General features: G+C 26.7%; 5 protein-coding genes across 5 annotated transcripts; 1 reads left to right on the top strand and 4 right to left on the bottom strand.

The window, feature by feature from the left end:
* Window positions 1–134: 134 nt before the first annotated feature.
* OCT59_003460 (uncharacterized protein) lies at window positions 135–1,540 on the top strand (the record flags this gene model as incomplete). Its single annotated transcript, XM_025310709.1, has 3 exons — window positions 135–494; window positions 586–1,414; window positions 1,491–1,540. The coding sequence occupies 3 exons, from the start codon at window positions 135–137 to the stop codon at window positions 1,538–1,540; spliced, it is 1,239 nt and encodes a 412-aa protein (XP_025179560.1).
* A 2,560-nt stretch (window positions 1,541–4,100) lies between these two features.
* OCT59_003459 (uncharacterized protein) lies at window positions 4,101–5,167 on the bottom strand (the record flags this gene model as incomplete). Its single annotated transcript, XM_025331957.2, has 4 exons — window positions 4,101–4,576; window positions 4,649–4,789; window positions 4,877–5,063; window positions 5,138–5,167. 4 exons carry the CDS (start codon window positions 5,165–5,167, stop codon window positions 4,101–4,103), a joined length of 834 nt encoding a protein of 277 aa, XP_025179561.1.
* A 3,660-nt stretch (window positions 5,168–8,827) lies between these two features.
* Window positions 8,828–9,511, bottom strand: OCT59_003458 (uncharacterized protein; the record flags this gene model as incomplete). The annotated part of the gene is made up of 4 exons (XM_025310710.2): window positions 8,828–9,117; window positions 9,201–9,226; window positions 9,296–9,408; window positions 9,476–9,511. 4 exons carry the CDS (start codon window positions 9,509–9,511, stop codon window positions 8,828–8,830), a joined length of 465 nt encoding a protein of 154 aa, XP_025179562.2.
* A 2,659-nt stretch (window positions 9,512–12,170) lies between these two features.
* Window positions 12,171–12,859, bottom strand: OCT59_003457 (uncharacterized protein; the record flags this gene model as incomplete). Its single annotated transcript, XM_025310711.1, has 4 exons — window positions 12,171–12,436; window positions 12,517–12,542; window positions 12,613–12,731; window positions 12,800–12,859. 4 exons carry the CDS (start codon window positions 12,857–12,859, stop codon window positions 12,171–12,173), a joined length of 471 nt encoding a protein of 156 aa, XP_025179563.1.
* Window positions 12,860–15,598: 2,739 nt separating this feature from the next.
* Window positions 15,599–16,392, bottom strand: OCT59_003456 (uncharacterized protein; the record flags this gene model as incomplete). Its single annotated transcript, XM_025316851.2, has 4 exons — window positions 15,599–15,969; window positions 16,061–16,086; window positions 16,188–16,297; window positions 16,372–16,392. The coding sequence occupies 4 exons, from the start codon at window positions 16,390–16,392 to the stop codon at window positions 15,599–15,601; spliced, it is 528 nt and encodes a 175-aa protein (XP_025179564.2).
* Window positions 16,393–18,925: the final 2,533 nt, after the last annotated feature.

The raw sequence follows: 18,925 nt of genomic DNA, 5'->3' as shown, positions 1-18,925 counted from the left end.
AAATCTAATTTAAGTTATTCAATATATAATTAATTTGGATTAATTTTTTTTTTGTCTATATCATGTCATTTAAGGAAAATGTTATTGTCTTTTCTTAGTTTACATTTACTATTTTTTTTCTTACGAAATATGCGATGGAAAATGAAAGGTTGAAAGAGTTGGAAGAGCATATTGATAGTTGCGGTAGCTGTAACTATTGTGGAAGACCAAATACTGGAAGAAGTTGGTGTAATAAATGTAGTCCTGATCAAAGAGAGTCAAGTGGAAAAAATGAAATAGACAAATTCATTCTTGAAGTACAACATAAGACAAAAAATTATGATGATAATTTAGAATGGATACCTTATAATAAATTTAAAAATATTAAGAAGATTGGCGAAGGAGGATTTGCTAAAATTTATTCCGCTATTTGGTCAGATGAACCTGGTTCAAGAGGTCATGTTAAAGTTGCTCTTAAAAAACTTAAAAGTCCAACGGAAGCTTTTATTAACGAGGTAAATTTATTATTTTTTTTTTCTAAAAAAAAAAGAAAATTGTTTTGCTTTTTAAAAATTAATGTAAATATATAATAATTTAATTTAATAGATGAAAATACATAATGAATGTAGTTACGCTAATTCATATATAACACAATTTTATGGAATAACTAAGGATCCAGAAACTGAAGAATTCTTTATGGTTTTAGAGTATGCGACGAATGGTAATTTAAGAAAATATCTCGAAATCAATTTTCCTACTTTAGAATGGTATAAGAGATTAGAAATATTACACAATGTTATAGATAACCTTGATTATATTCATAATAAAAAATATATTCATAAAGATTTACATAGTGGAAATATACTTCATTTTGATTATTATGCAAAAATCACGGATCTAGGACTTGCACAATCATCAAAACATGATTTAAATTCAAACGTTAGTGGAGTACTTCCTTATATAGCCCCAGAAGTCTTGGATGAAAAACCGTATACTTTTGCAAGTGATATTTATAGCTTTGGGATTATCATGGTAGAAATGTCAACTGGGAAACCACCTTATGGAAACGTACCTCATGATGAAAAGCTCGCGTTAGCGATTTGTAACGGTTTAAGACCAAGAGTTTCTAGAGGAACACCAAAATGTTATATTGATTTAGTAAATCAATGTCTTGATGCAAGTCCGGGCAAAAGACCTTCGTCAAAAGAGATTCTCAAAGTGATTAGAAACTGGCGATTCCATGATGATCACGAAAAACTAAGTTCTAATAAAGAATTTATTAATACTGATAATTCAGATGCAGATAAAATCATTTCACGAGGATTCCCTTCTGATACACTCCATCCTGGAGCAATTTATACCAGTCGTCTTATGAGTTTTAGCAATCTTCCTAAACCAAGAAACTCCAGAGGAATTCAAATCGAAGATCCGGAAGGTAAAAAAAAAATTATTTATAAGATGATTATTATTTTTGTATTCTATTATTAAAACTTTATACGCCTTTTTTTTAGTTTCGGATTCCCAATTGATTAAACTTCACGTTTCTGAAGACCTTATCTAAGCCTAAATAAATTAGGCACTCGCTTTGTCACTCTTTTCGCCTTTTACAACGATCTTGATTTTCCTATAACAGTAAGAAATTAATTTAAGGTTACGAGATTTATGGATTCGTAATAATATAGACTTATAAGTAAACTCTTAATACGTAAGAATAGTATGAATATTACAGATTAAGTTTTCTAATATGTTTAATTTTGTTTAATTATGAAAAAAGTAATGATTTTTTTTTTTATTATTGACACTTTTTTAAGATATGAAAAAACTTTTTTATATAGCTCCTTATTTGTATTATTTTTTTTAACATTGAAAATGAGAACACGAGTTGCCATTTTATATGCATAACATAATACTGTATTTATGAATTTGAATAAATAAGATTTATTATTTTGAATGATGATCGATAATCCTCCGTGATTTGAATTTAGTGATATTATGTAAGCAAATACATTGTTCTTTTTTTTTCTAATATTATTATCTTTCGAAGGAGATGGAACATCCTAAAATAGAATAGAATGACAGTATATTTTACGATGGCGTATTTTTTGTTCGTCAAATGTGATCAGCGACCATTTAATAAGATGATCATACCTATTGATTTACTGCATGCAGATTTATAAAAAAGGCAATTATACAAAGAGATGATTTAAATCCAAATATTGTTGTAAATGAATAATATCCATTTTATCAATGAGATTATGAACATCATTAATCGGATTATATTTAGTACTACTCCTTTTATAATTTACATTTGAAAATGAAGATTTTCAAATTATTCAAATTAAAATTTTTTTTGTTTATTACCATTTACGATAAAATAATTTTTTTTTTACTAATAATGAATAAACAATACGTCGTAAATTCATTCAATGAAATGTAAACAAAAATAATATTATTGTAGGACAGTAATCTTATCAAATAGCATTAAATGAATGTCTTTATCTGTTATCATTAAATAATAATTAGTAAAAAAAATAAGTATTTACAGTAACATCAAAAAATCGAATTTTGTACCAATCAGTGAGTAAACAAGAAAAAAAAAATAAATATTTTAAAAATGTAATTTTCTCTCTTTTCATGAAAAATTTTGTCAATTTTTATAAATTGATTCGGTAAGGTTTATCTTTTTTAGTATCGGGTAAGTGTCTACATGGAATCAAATAAGAAGTTGGTCTCAAAGTACAATATCTGGATATTAATTCTCGCATAAGTACAACTATGCAACATATCACGACTGTCATGTTTTACGTATTTATTAGTAGTAATAATTAATACACTTTTTTTTTTAAGAATTATGCGAATTATACGAAAACAATAAAATGAAACAATGAAATGTAGATACTTTAATAAAGTCTATTTGTTTCTCCAAGAGAAAAGTCCTGCATAAAATGCAGGGCGTGCAGTTTAATACGATGTCGGTATTTTATTAGGAAAGAAACTCAGTATTTGCATTAAAATTGAAACATAGAAGTGAGTGCATATAAACTAACATTCCTCCGCAGCTAAACATAGAGCAGTGCAATTTTTGTGGTCATTTGCCATTTGTCAAACGTGTGCACTATAATATTTATAATATTGACGGCTGATATCTTCGTACAGGATGTTTAAATTACACGCCCATGACGAGAAAAGTCATAACATACGTAATGATTTCGTAAATGATTTAATTAATGATTATGTTATGGCACTTATGTGATACATACAGTCAAACCTCGATGTACCGATAATTTCCTATACCGATAAATTTTCATTATCACATATAATAAAAAAACCTCGTTGTACCGATATCATATATGGTTTTCACGATGTAACCTGTACTGATACTCCTCTTTTTGCCCCTTTATACTAGTAATGCATGGTAAATTAAATCATATGACTCATTACATTAACGTTTGTTTTTATATTGCTTAATGCACATGTTAGTCCTGTACTGTTCTTAAAATGTGTATTTAAAAAAGTATCAATAAATCAAGAAAGGTATTTTCGCGTCTATTATGAATAATAATGTATCAATCACACGGAAAAAGAAAGACTTCTCAAGATTTTTCCCAACAAAGAAAAAGAGTTACGCGCAAAAGCATCAACTCTGTTTGGGTTATCAAAACCATCACGACTTACTCAAGAAGAACTATAAAATATTTTATAGTATAAAATATCGATATATAAAGTTTTACATTATATCATACCATTATTTCGATTAACTAATAATTTTTCTCAAAACCAGTGTAGCATCGGGTTTTGACCGTACAGTACAGTACATACATAGAGTATATGTAGTTTTTGGAATCACGATGTACGCATGTATATGAAGATTGTAAAAGGATCCATTAATACATTTGAAGTGAACGAATTTTATTAATCTCTTCCAAGTTTTCGTAAATTATTTAATTACTTTTTTATTCATATTTTTTAGTATGAATTGTTACCAAAACATTTAAGATTTCTTTAAATCGAAATCCATGTATGGGAATTTTTATCAATTTTCTATTTTTAGATTCTATATGTACAACTTCCTTAGTGAATCAATCAATAAGGTAGATAGTATTTACATCACTTACGCGAATTTAAACAGTAGAACAATATTCCTTAGCTACTTCATCTATCCCTGGAAAACAATTAAACTCATTTAAAAGAGATTCAATAGGAATTCTTGAAGAAGAACCATTTTGGCTATATAAAGGAACATTATCAGAAGATGGAAGGGGAAGAATGAATTTTTGATGTTCTTGTTTTATATGATAATTTTGGGGTGGACTGCTAGGAGTATATGAAGGAACATTGTCAGAAGATGGAAGGGGAAGAATGAATTCTTGATGTTCTTGTTTTATATGATAACTTTGGGGCGGACTGCTAGGAGTATATGAAGGAACATTGTTAGAAGATGGAAGGAGAAGATTAAATTTCTGATGTTCTTGTTTTACATGATATTTTTGGGATGCAACTTTTCTTGAGTTACTTAAATTCTTTTTCTGACTTGAATTCCTGACTTTATCCTCAGGACGCCTCTTATTAAGGTGTTTTCGAGGCTGATTTTTTTCACCTAAAGGATCGGAGATATTAATTAACGAAAACTAAAAAGGAATTATTATTAAAATAAATTTGAATTACTTACAATACACATTATTTTCATGGCGATAATTTTCAACCAAACTATATGATACATTAATACTTGAATTGTTTTGGTATATATGTTTCTGGGATTTATGAATCAATTCATTTTCATTGAAGTTCCGAAAGGGATCATGATGATTTACTATCAAATAATTAAATAAAAAAGGGTTTGGGTTGGTACAATTATTTTTGAAAATGTAAACAATGAAGATAAATTTACGGTACATACAATTCAGATAGTACTGATTTCTATAGCTGAAATTGATTGAAATAACAATTTCAAATTCAGAAATAGAAAAAATTATTATTTTATTGTCACATCGATTAAAAATTTGTCTTGATATACATTTCGGCGCTGATTTGCTAATTTTCTTACGATACTCTTTCCTATGATATACGCTGTTAAACACATTTTCCTACATGAAAGAAAAATATAAGTCAATTTCTTATCTTTTTACTTAAAAAAAAATCTTATATAAATAATACTTACTTTATTATTGGATTGTGAAATTTTACTCATTTTTACGATCGATTATTTTCGTATAGTAGTTCAAATAATGTTTTATTTTTTTAAGAAATTTCTTTTTCTTTTTTTTTTAAGAAAAATTTTTTAAACGTAAACAAATAAGAAGATGGTATGGAGTAAATATTTGTTATTTAATAAAAAAAAAAATTAAAAACTTGTGATTTGTTGGATTAGCCTGAAAAAAAAATCTATATATTTCAAAATTATGATATGATCTTAAAAATTTAAAGTTCTTAGAATCAATCAAATGGCTTTATGGTTCTGTAATACAAAACCATTGATGTGGTATTTTAATACAAAAGGATATTTAGAATAGTCTTCATGCCGATTAAGTGGTCCGAAATTGTTTATCCAATAACACGTGTCGCAAAGTACTAAATTATTTTATGACCTTTCCAATTTAAAAATGGAACGCTTAAAATAACTTGTAAATAATTGGAATTTAAATTGTGAGTTTAGAATAAATAGGGAGATGAATAAGATTTTACTGAACATGCATGATATTAAAAAATGTAGTGTCAGAATACATTACGTAAAGCAAATAGATGATGGCGCACGAGCGCATGTTTGCTATGTATAGATAGTATTTGTCATTTAAAATTTCCTAATTTCAGATGCTTTAACCTCTATTGGGAAAATTAAAAGTACAATGGTCTATTGTATTACATCCAATGTAAATGATCACAAAATTCATTAAGATCGACGATTAAATCATAATCACATTTAGGTTCATTATTAAAAGGTCTATAATTACACAATGGAACATGGTGTAATTGATAAACCATTTTTCATTCAAATCTATTAAGTGATACTAACTTTAAAATTACCATTCAATAAAGTTTATCAATGCATGTAATGCATATCAAACTTGTAAAAAAAATTTCTTCATTCGATTCACTTTAAATATCATGTAAATAAACATGCGCCAATTTAAACAAAAAAGGTATAAAAAAAAAGAATGGCTTATTATCTGAAACAAATCAAGATTCGCACGGACAAATTACTTATTAGATATCATTAAACTTTGGTCAATAACTCAATAATTCATCAATAATGACTAACCTTATTTTTATTTTTCTATGTGTTACATTTTTTATTATAAAAAATCTGGTTTCAGTATTTTTTTTTTCAAATAATTTCTAGAAAATTCATAATTTCAAATTGAAAAATATATATATTTATTATGCCATCTTTACTTTACACGCGAAAATAAATAATTAACTTCATAAACAATTTCATATCGTTATCCTTTGTTATTAATCATTGACTTTAACTATCGCGCATAAAACCAATTTCTTCATGCAAGTTCTTATTGGATTCTTATAATCATTACTTTTCATTAAATTCAATAGAATGATTTTTGTATTTCTTCTAATTATGACCATAATTCCGTTGGTGTCTTCCTGTTTTTCACATAAAGATAACGAATGTTCGTCTTAGGTAAATTTTAAAAAATTCTTTTTAATTATAATATATACGTATTAAAGTTTCTTTTTTGTAAATTTTTAGCGTCAGATTGCGAAATATTTTGACGTCTGGTTGGCACATCACACATCATTGCATCTCACAGTAAATTAAAATGTTTATAATATTTAATAAAATAAAATTTTTTTACTTTTAAAATTTCAATAGTGCAAAAATTTTTTCTAATGAAAAAATAAAAATAAAACTATAAATAAAATAAAAGGACATCGGAAACTTATATGAGATCAATGAAAAAAAAGTATAATAAAAATAAAATCATAATAATAAAAAAATAACGAAAATAATAATAAAAATAACAAAAAAAAATAATAAAAAATAACGAAAACATAATAATGAAAATAAAGAAAATAATAATGAAAAATAACAAAAATGATAACGAAAAATAAAGAAAATAATAATGAAAAATAACAAAAGATTAATAAAAAATGCACAAACATTTTTATTCATTATTATTTTGATCTTTCGTCAGACATATAAGTTTCCGGTTTCTTGTTCCTTATACTAATTATATTTGTATACTTAGGGACGCCCATCATGATCAATACCCGAACGGTACGCTCTTTCCGTCGTTCTTTCCCTTCTTTGCCTAGAATTGAAAAAATTTTTGATTTTATTCTCAGAACGAAGCTTGCCAAATCTTATTACTAATCCATTAATTATATATTTCCAATGAATGGTAGTAGATCGCATTTGGCATTTACGGACTCGTTCAGTAATAAAAATTTTCTCATTAATGCTTAAAGGATCGTGACATACTAATTATTAAAGAAAATGAAACATATGATGTGTAATATATTAAAGAATTGGTTTAATGGATAAAAAAAACAAAAATAATAAATATTAAAGGATAACTGAAATTTACGACGCACAATCTGGATTGAGACTATTTCTCCAACTATATTAATTTATGAAAAATAAGATTAATGATTTTTTTTTAAAAAATAAAAGAGTTTTCAAAAAAAAAATAAAATTATTTACTGCTCAGAGATTTGTCTTGCAGTATGATTCGGCATTTCTCTACTAATCCGTACGAATCGATTATGATAGCTTCCCCATTCTTCCATAAGAAGAATGATACGTCTGTTATCCTAAAAGAACATTTCTTTAGTATAAATTATAATATACCGTGTTTTGCCACCCTCGTTTCGTTCCAGAGTAATTATGATTTTGGGCGACAAATATGTGTGCATAACAACAGTAAACTATGGTACGGTAATAATATTAATAATAACACTCAATTTGTAATATTTACTTCACCACTAAATAAGTCCCCCTTTTGCCGCATGATCTTCAAAATGATGTAAGAAATTTAATGGGTTCTTTGGATGTCGAAATGATTTGTTGACGAAAAAAGGCATTGAATATATTAGATTAATTAAAAGATTATCTTGTGCGAAGCAAAATATTGTTGTTTATTGAATTTATTGAAGTTTACAAAGTAGAAAGTATTCAGCTTCTAAAATTCTTGAGAAGCTTACAGAAAAGTGATAGATTAGAAGAAATCCAGGTTATTTTTATAGAGTGTGATCTACCAAACTGTGTAATGTGATTATTGTGATAATAAGGTTGATCGTAAAATTATTTATCTTACCATCTTATCATTTATTATTACAATGCGTCTATATCAAATTATATCATCTTTTATATGTTACGATTGTTACGCTATAATTATAGTTTGGGCGCAAATTTAAGATATTCCCCCTTTTTTTATTCATAATGGCTGGGAGATCTACTGTCGTACAAAAACAATTTGAAAGGACGGTGATACCAAAAATTTGACTTTTAAGATTTGTCATTATTTGTTTTGAAGATTAATTTTACCATTTAATGTTTTTTTGATTTTCAATTATATGCATGATAATATTACTCTAGTGTATAGTAATGAATGTATTTGGAAAAGTTTATTTTTTACACAATAATGTTTGTTATTAATAAAGCGTAATTAAACAATCAAAGATTTTTACGAGTTAATTTTTTACCCTTGTAAAGCAAGAATTAGGAAATTTTATTATTACTATATTATTATTACTTTTTCTTTGTTATTTTTTTTTTCAGTAAAATATTTACAAAAATTTGAAACCAGTCAAAAATATTTCCGTCAATATTACTTTGTAATATTGTGATAACAAGGGTGATAAAAAATAAAATAAATCACTAAAACTACACTCTTCAATAAGGTTTAAATCTATATTCTTCACTTTTACCTTTCGAATATTTTGACGAACAAGATTTTGGTTTCGTTTCCTTCTTTGCGTCATTTTTTAAATCTTTTTTCATTTTATTTCTGTATTTCAAATTCCAATAATTTTTAATTTTATTCTCAGAATAAAGTTTTCCGAACAATCTAAGCAATTCACGAATTACTTCTCTCCAGCGGATTTTAACGCTTGTCACGAGAATTTTTTGAACTTTATCATCAATAATGACTTTTTCGTAATAACCCAAGTCTTCTTTGCATACTAATTAAAATAAATACAAATTTACTATATATTAAAATATTTCTTTAAAAAATAAAAAGTATTAAAAGTAAAGATTTATTTACATTCCGGGTTAAGATAATTTCTCCAGCTATAAAATAAAAAGCAGATATTATTATTATTATTTTCTTAAAAAAAAAAATCAATAAATTATTCTTACCGTTCGGAGATTTGACTGTTAGTAAACTTTTCATTCATTAATCCATTAATGATTACGAAACGATTAGTGAATTTTCCATAAGTTTTCATAAGTTTAATGATCATATTATCGTCCTACGACAAAATCATTTCATTAATAGATTAGAAATAATTGTTTTATCTTTAAGATTTATTAACATACTTCCTCAGTGAAATAAACCGCTTTCGAACGACACATGATTACAGCACTTTAAAGGTTGTCAAGTTTAAAAAGAATATAGAATATGATTGTCAATTTTACTTTTGTAGACCGAGAAAAATTCCTCAAATTTTATTTGAAGATTCTCTCGCTTTTTAAATAAGAAATAAATATATAAATATATATATATATAAAATAAAGATGTTTTAATCGATCAGTTTCAATCTATTATTAGTAATGAAAGATAGATTATTTATTTGTCATTACAATAAATAATGTCACTGTAATCTTTAAAATCTCTTTGTATTATTGACTTATTGGTAAAAAAAAGTAAAGGGGGTGATAAAATCATTTATCCTTAAATCCAGATTAAGACAATTTAAATTTTAATTTACTTAAACAACAATGCATTTTTTATTTATTGTAATAATAAGTTTTTTTTTTTACCTGATCATTATAATGCAATATAATGCAATAATCTTATTGTGATCGTCACAATCGTCATAATGAACATTCATCAATCATTTATTTCTCATTTTACCCTTTCATTAAATGAACACAAATAATAATAATAGCTTACGTGCAGATCAATTTTGAATGTAAATCATTGTCGACCATTTTTTTTCATTTAAACTCATTAAACTGGTAAATAATAATAGTAAAAAATGTGAAAATTTTTCCCTTATTAATGTTTTTTATCTGATAATGCATCATTTCATTAAAGTATATCAGATAATATTTACTGTAATCGCGTCAAAATGATTTTCAATTAAAAATGATCGCTTCGTTGATTAACTGATAACATTTGATTTGATGATTTGCTGATTTGCTGATTTAAAAATTTGAACCGCCATAGTTTTATCTTATTTAGAATTGGAATAATGCAATCAGATAAATTTCTGCTACCCCAAATGAGTTTTTATGGGGTGTAACACCGTATAAATATGGCTTAGTTAATAATCTTATTTACCCAAATTTAATTCGGGGAATAAGCAAAATTTATCCTGACAGATTTATTTATTTCTGAAATTATAAAAAATCATGTTTATCATGAGATTTACTAAAAATAAACTTTCCCAATAAAAGATTGGCCAAGATTTTACCACTTAAAGGATAACATAATTTTAAATGTATTTTCTTTTTTGGTTGGTTTAAAAACGATTGCATTGTTTATACCAAGATTCTAATTCAAACTTAATATCTCTCTCTATAATCACCATTTTTTTTACAATTGCCTTCTTTAAAATAACAATCCCTGAAATAATGGTGGAATAATAATCATTATCGTTCGGCCCAATAGGGTCATGCAGATTTTCATAGACCAATATTTTTATTAGGCTACATGTTTGATATAATAAAGTGGAGTAAAAAAAAAATATGGTGTGAGTGAATATTTTATAGGAAAGTTTAAATAAAGCTTATAAAGTGGATTAAAAATAGCATAAAATAAAATCTATAGAAAGTTAAATAAAGCTTATTTATGATGCTACAATTAAAGCTCCGCATGAGCCGGGTCAAGCTAAAAATTCGAGTCAGCTTGGCTCGATTATAATGGCCGAGCTTGGCTCGTATCGAGCAAACTCTAAGCCGACCCTATAAAAAAAGAAAATTCGGAATTTGTCCTGAAAAGTATGGAAAATGTCCAGCCGGACGATTTTATAGAATTTGCGAAATGATTAGCTGATGATCACATGAGCAAATATCATTTTTGCTTAGTTTCAGAGATCGCGAGCCAGCTGATAGCTCGTGAGCCAGCTCGAACGAGCTGTATTGAATCTCGGCTCGGACGAGCCGATGCGAAGTCCCTTTGACCAATATAGCTCCTCATCCAACAAAAGTGTTATCGTTCTGACGTTTTTGATCATGCATTAATTATAGGCTAGTGCTCCGCACGAGCCGACGATCCGTGCCAGCTCGAGCCAGCTCGCGAGCCAAGTATATTGATTTTTAATCCGATCATTCGGTTCTGTGACCGTCATAGCTTATGGTTATGTAATAACGAAATTTTTAGTGACGCCGGGAAAATGAAATGCAGGCGAAGTGTCCTCATATCTTAGTGAGCATGCATCGTCTGTATTTAGTGGAATTTAGACAAAATTGTCCGAGACATTGATCAGAACCATAGTCAACTATGGAAGGTTCTAACCTAAAGACTTGAAGCATGCACAGATCCTTATGCGGATGGTACATACCTTGGTACAGTAATTTTATCGTTACAATAAAAAGGGTTTTAAGCTCATTTTATATACAATATATATAGGCTAAATTTTTTCTAATAATAATTTTGTTTATTATAGGTATAAAATAAGGAAGCCAAGGTATAAAGGGAGAGAGATATTTGCAAAAGATAAAATATCTTTACAATTACGATATCACCAGTATATATAATATTGATTTTAGTTATAATTTTATATTCCTTATTGAAGTATGAGTTTATTTATTATACTGTATATGTACACATTTTTTTTTAATTTCATACACAATACCACAATACAAACGTTTGAAAGGGCTAGCATCTCAATAAAAGATTCAAAAAACGAAATTGAAGGAATACACTTATATAAGTGTATATATAGTATAAAATAAGAACGTTAAAAAAAAAAATGTTGAAGCAAGAAAGAAAAGAAATTTCTTCTTTTTTTTAGGAAAAAAGCAATAGTAGTAATAAAAAACAATAGGAGTTGGATATACTGGTTAGTTAGTTTGATTCTTGCAATGGTTGGTCCATTCCAAAAAGGAGAGGATCAAGAATGTTTGCCGCTTGTCTGGCCAATCTTCTCTCCCTGGAGTACCAAATATTTTTAATATCGTTTCTAGATCGAAATCTTCTAAATTCTTCTTCCATTTTCGACTGTAAAGTTTTCCACGGGATGGTTTTCTTATTAGAGGAGAGATAGTCTTCAACCCAACTGTAAATGTATCCTTTTTCTTCATTCGAAAAAGGTTCATTACTGACTAAACAAACTAAAGCAAAGAAAAAAAGGTTATTCGAAAGTTTTCATAAAAAGAATTTTAAGATATAATTATAATTATAATTTACTTACGTCGCGGGTCCAGCTTGTTCCACCAACTAAATTTTGTAGGCAACAAATTAGAATTATAATTCTTTTTTAAAATAAAAAGAAATTTTTTGAACTTACTGCTGGTAGATTTGCTTTGGACTGTGAGGAATGATTTTACTCAATTCCACAAAAGGATTACGATTTTGTCTTCCGTGACTAGCCCATCGCTCCATATAATCAATTATAATTCTCTCACTCTAAAAAAAAAATTAAAAGAGGAAATTAGAATCCAATTATTTAATGCAAATTTGCTTTAGTAACGTACGTTCAAATTAAATATGCAAGTTATTTTTTTCTTTCTCGCTCTTTGACTTCGTTGCGGCATGCTGTTGTTGGTGAGCAAAAGAAAGTGAGTGGAATATAAAGTTAGTCTTATTCTTTGACAAATTCTTTTTTTTTTGAAAGTTAAAAAGATTTAAAAAATCCTAGATATTTCACTATATTTATAACCAACATGCTATTAGCAAAGCTAATATGGAATTATTGTGTAATATTTGTAACATTAAAGACGCACAAATGATTGCGTATGATAGAATTCAATTTAGAAGGCCTTTTCTAAATTTACTCTTGTGTGAGAATTTTATTGTAAGGGGAAATAAAAAAATATTATTATCACGGACTTTATTCATTTAAAGTCTAGTTTGTATGTTACATATCTTAGAACGTCATGACAAAATAATATACTGTACATTCTATTTCACTTTATTTTAAGACTGGTAAAAGAATTATTTCAATTAAATTTAATGAACTGAAAAAAGATATTCTATTTCATAATATTCGAAATTTCGAATCATCGCTTTTTTTTTTTTATATAATTTTTCGGAATGTTGGAACAATTCAATACTATATAATTGTTTATTTTTTCCGATGCACACGATTCATTTGATCAATTAATATGGCATATGATTTCAATTTAAGCTATAACAAATTTAATTAAATAAAATAAAATTAAAAAATCCTATCTTTTATACAAATATAGTAAATCTTAGCTAGGGGGTTTCTAGATTATTTGACTTTCTATTCGTTTAATGTTTGCATTACATTTTCTTTGTTCAGAACGCAGTATAAAGTAAAGATCCTTGATGGTTTAATTTTAATGGACAATAGATAACGCCACAACGTTAGTTCAAAAAATAGCGAATTTTGTTAGATAGAAAGGATATTATTGCTACGTATTTCTTTCTTTCTATATATATTATATATTAATTTGTTTTGAAAACTTTTAATAAACAAAGAAGTGTGTGTTACAAAAATAAAAAGTTCCCCTGATGTAATATAAAAAAAAACCACTAAAATTCGGTTTAACTATAATATTTCAATATAAATATATATATATTTTTTCTTCGATTCATATTCGGCATTCTCTAAATCTGGATTATCATATCGATCATATCGATGGCGAATTATCAAAATAATCCATTTTTTTCAAAAATGGATTCTCTGTGTTTTATTTTCTGCATTATAATTCGTTAAATGAAACACAATCAATATCATTAGAAGCGAAACCTTATATCGTGTACATAAATCGAATAATGAGTCATTATGTTAACCATTATACTAAAAAAATCAGATGATTATGTCATGCAGGCATGACTGATATACTACGTGCATGCATTCCTTTGATTAATAAATAAACGGGGCTTATTAGAAGTCTGTAATTAGAAATTCCTTCAATGTAAATCACAATATATAATTTTCGGACTAAAACAGATGAACCAATTATTATCGTTTAGAAAAACACAAATTTATCCGAAATTAATCAAATAAATATTTTCTAAATGTTCTTGATCGTCAAATATTTGTAAATGTTTGTACAACGATAAAGTGTAATTTGGTTGGTTCGGATAAGAAATATGAAATTTTCCTGCCGGAAATTTAATAGGAAATCCCTTTACTTTATATATTACAATATTTATATAGTCAAAAATTTTTTTTTTAAAAAAAAAAATGAGCCAATTATTGGATAATCTATCGTTTAAAATACAATAAATAATTATTTTACCTTCAAATTAAGATCATCCGAAGGATAACTATATTTATTTGCATAACTATAAAGTGAAATTTGGTTGGTTTCGGAGAAAAAATATATTGTTTTTCCGTCGGAATTTAACCGGAAAATCCTTACGCAAATTAAACATTTCACTTAGTTGTTTTTTTTTCTTATATTGAGAGTTCTTATGTTACAAAATATGATAATGACTCTAATTAGTGTAGCATTAAATATTTTTTTTTAAAAAAAAAAGTCATTGTCGTATTAAATAATGCCTTTTTTTAACGATTGAATTATTATAATTCGGGGTTGAATAATGCCAATATTGGAACAATATATATAATAAAATTATTATAATTAGGGGTTGAATAATACCAATATTGGAACACTATATATTGTAAAAATATTTTTGATACGTATATAAATAGTATAAATAGAACATAAAGTATTGTAAATAAATATATATAAAAAAAAGTTCCAATAAAAGAATAACCAAAATTTTCTAGTAGAAATAAGAATGACTAATATGATTTTAAAAAAGGGAATCTGAGTATGTTATTGCTACTGCGTCACTTAAGTTAATCTCCGAATGTGTTTCAGCATTTGACTTTAAGCCGGTAATTATGCCGATCGATCACAACCAATAAAAACTGGTTCTTTATCTCGTGATTTAAAGCGAAAATTTTATTTGTTCTTAATAAATATCATAAAAGTCTATCTATATAATACAAAATGCATCTAATGAAATGAAAGAAAATATCTATAAAAACTTAATATAAAAACGTAATAAACGTAAAACGTAGTAAATAACGTAAGTGATGTACGTTAGAATATATGCACGATAAACAAATAGCACGATAAATAAATAGCACGATAAATAAATAGCACGATAAATAAATAGCACGATAAATAAATACCACGATAAATAAATACCACGATAAACAAATACCACGATAAATAAATACCACGATAAATAAATACCACGATAAATAAATAGGGCACGATAAACAAATAGGCAAAGAAAAACACATCATATAATAAAAAGTAAACTATATACAAAAAATTTATGTTGACTCACAAGTTGTCGAAATTTAAAAGGGATGCAATAGTGATTTTTGAAGGACGTCTTGGTAAAAAGTCTTCGGAACTAACAAAATGGAAAATGAATTTACGTTCATTTCCTTCAGTATACATTTCTTTTCCTTGTTCTTGTTCATTATTTTCGTCTTTTATCTCTTTTTGTCCTTTATTTTTAAATTTTTTTTCTCTCTTTATTCTTGCGTTCCAATAATTTTTGACCTTGTTTTCGGAATGTCGCTTGCCAAATCGAATTTTTAAATCGTTGACCACATATTTCCAGTGGATGACTCCACTTGAAGTTCGATATTTTCGAATCCATTCTGCAATAAATTTTTTTTCTTCGTACTCTAGAGTATCAAGGCATACTTATCAAATTGAAAAATGTATGAAAATTAAATTTTGAAAAATATCAAAAGAAAAGAAAGGAAAATTGCATGTATATAAAGTTTTTCTTACAATTAGGATCAAGATAATTCTTCCAGCTAAATTTAATTTAATTAATTTAGTAAATAAAGAAATATTTTTTTTTTTTCCTCGAAAATCAAGAAACAATAAAATCAAATTTAAAGAACTCGAAACCTACTGAGAAGCAATTTGTTTGGGTGTATAATTCGGGACTAATTTACTAATTTTTACGAAGCGATTATGACGACCTTTCCACTTTTTCATACCGTGTATAATAAGTTTATTGCTCTTTAAGAAAAAAAAAATTTAATAAAATCTTTACATAAGAAGGTAAAACATAATTTCATAATTTATTTACATACATTTTCATCAAATAATGGCATTTTTTTTTTTTGAGAATCTAAGTATGATGTGAATCGAAAATTTTAAAAAAAATTAATTTCAAGGTGACAAGGTTTCGTTAAATTTATAAAAAAAAAAAACTATTGGTAATACTGAAAGGATTGTATCCATAAATGAATAAATGATACAAGTTTCACGAATTTTTTGAATTGTTCCCTTTTGAGTAATTTAATTGTTTAATTTTACAAATTAGTAACAAAATGTAATGTAAATCAAACATATTTTTTTCTATTTATAACACAGGATCCCGAGCAATACATAAAGAGGTAACAAGCGATCGGCGAAATTTTGCTATTAACTCCGTGCATCTTAATTCTGGTCGGAGAAGCATAATTCCGGTATATGATTTTAAGGTGTCACAAAACTCTGACTGGCATTATGCAAAAAAAAAAGAAAAGATCTGCAAAATTATTTCGGTCCATTCTACACAAACTCAATTGTTACCTTTTTCAGCATTATTCGGGGGGTCCTTATGACGATTAACAACGAACAAATACAACCAGTAATAATTTATATCAAATCTTTTTGTGAATATTTTTATTTTATTTATTTTTTTTTAAAAAGAATACGGTTACAAATTTCAAATTAGTCATAAGGGATTAAGATATATTGTCAATATAATATTACTGTAATTTATTTTTAATTTATAAATCTTTTTTTTTTCCTGAAACCTAAAGACAAGGGTGTTTGTTTAATATCTCGTACACATGTTAAAAATTATTATGAAACTAATATTATTAATTGTAATACCTTGAGATGCACGTCAAACTATATATTGCGCCAAGTCAAGCAAATAAATATGAAGCTTATCCATAAATCACTTAATATTAATTTTTAACTGCTTCAAACAACGTTTACATTACTTTTCGAATCATATTCCTTAATTTCAGGATTTTTGCACAAAGGATATCAATCATATATAATTATGTTATCGATTTAATGGTACGCAAATATTTTATGGACGAAATGAAGTTATACTAAATTAACCTCTTTGATTGGCTGTGTTTGACAGATAAATTCTTTTTTTGGTAGCATAAATTAAACATGGGGCCCAAAACCTAACCTCTGGGAGGATTTCCGAAAGTTTCTGGTTTCGGAATATACAAATCGAAACCTCACCCGAAACCATAAACAAATTCCGAAACCCGAAATTTCGGTTATTCCAATCCCAATTCCCGAAACTCACTATCGATGTTTGATAATCACCTTATTCTTTAAGACTTAAATTAAAAGTCTTTTACTCTTTTTTAAATAATAAAATGTCGGATATTTTATAATAAAATTCAAAAAAAACACAGTCTGCAAGTAGTACCGGTGGAAGCCAATTTGGAGCTTTTTTTAGCAAGGAGACGAATTAGACAAAGAGTACTATGTTACAAGTAACTTTAATTCATAATAATATAATTTTATTAATATAATTTTGTGTAATAAGCATAGTGAACTAATAGGTTTCGGTTATATTTCGATATATAAAAGTTTCGGGAGTTTCGGGTTAGATTCGAGATTCGGGATTCGGGATTCGGGATCCGGAAAATAAATGCATGTTCCTAAACTTAGTTTCGGTATATACCTAAACCTAAAGGGTTTCGGGAGGTTCCGATTTCATTAGGCCCACCCGTCATAAATAATAAGTAAGTATTTTAGGATTATATTATTTGATATTTTAAGCTAAAGAAAATGTGGAAGACGATGTAATTGAAGAAGAAGAAGTACCAAAATTGGAGACTATACGTAATTGGATGTTTCATTATACAAGTCAATACCACCAAGAGTCAGCAATAGTAGTTCAAGCGTCTAAGAAATAAATAAGTCCGTTGTTTCTTCCAAAATTTGTAATAAATAAGTCGTATATGTAGAAAAATTTTTGAAAATGTAAAATTTTTGGTGTTGGAATCCAACTGGCATAAGCATAGCGGACATCCCTATTTTATCACAATACTGTTGTCGATCATTTGCCGATCATTTATTCAATTATCACATAATATAAATACCGTTGCTAAAAAAATTTACATAATAATATATGCTTAAATTTCACAAATAACTTTAAATTTAGTTTTAATTTATTGTGTATTAAATTTCATTAGAAACTTTTTAGCTTTTATTATTATTTGGCATATATTTATTCATTTTACGAAATTAATCACTAATTATGTTACTAATAAAAAACCTGCATTATGAATCAGATCACTGCATTATTTTTTTTATAGATTCTACATAATATAAAGAATATTTGTGCAAATTCTTAAGTTTCGCACTCGCATATTCATCTTCGCACTTTAATTTTTGTCTGATGATCGGCAATAATTAGTGAATTATCATAAACAAATAATATATTTATAATATTATTAAAAATTGTGCTAATAATTATATAATTAAAATCATATAATAATTTAGTGTTTTTACTTAGATTCCATTATTTTTTTGCCACATTATTTGAAAAATATTTGTGATTTTGCAATAAGTTTTTAAAATCCGGAATTAGTGATCAGCAAATGATCGGCAAGGTGATATGAG

This window comes from Rhizophagus irregularis, chromosome 11 (assembly GCF_026210795.1).
Source record: "Rhizophagus irregularis chromosome 11, complete sequence".
Lineage (NCBI taxonomy): Eukaryota > Fungi > Glomeromycota > Glomeromycetes > Glomerales > Glomeraceae > Rhizophagus > Rhizophagus irregularis.
The sequence above is the reverse complement of the archived record's forward strand: the minus strand, read 5'-3'. Positions and strand labels throughout refer to the sequence as shown.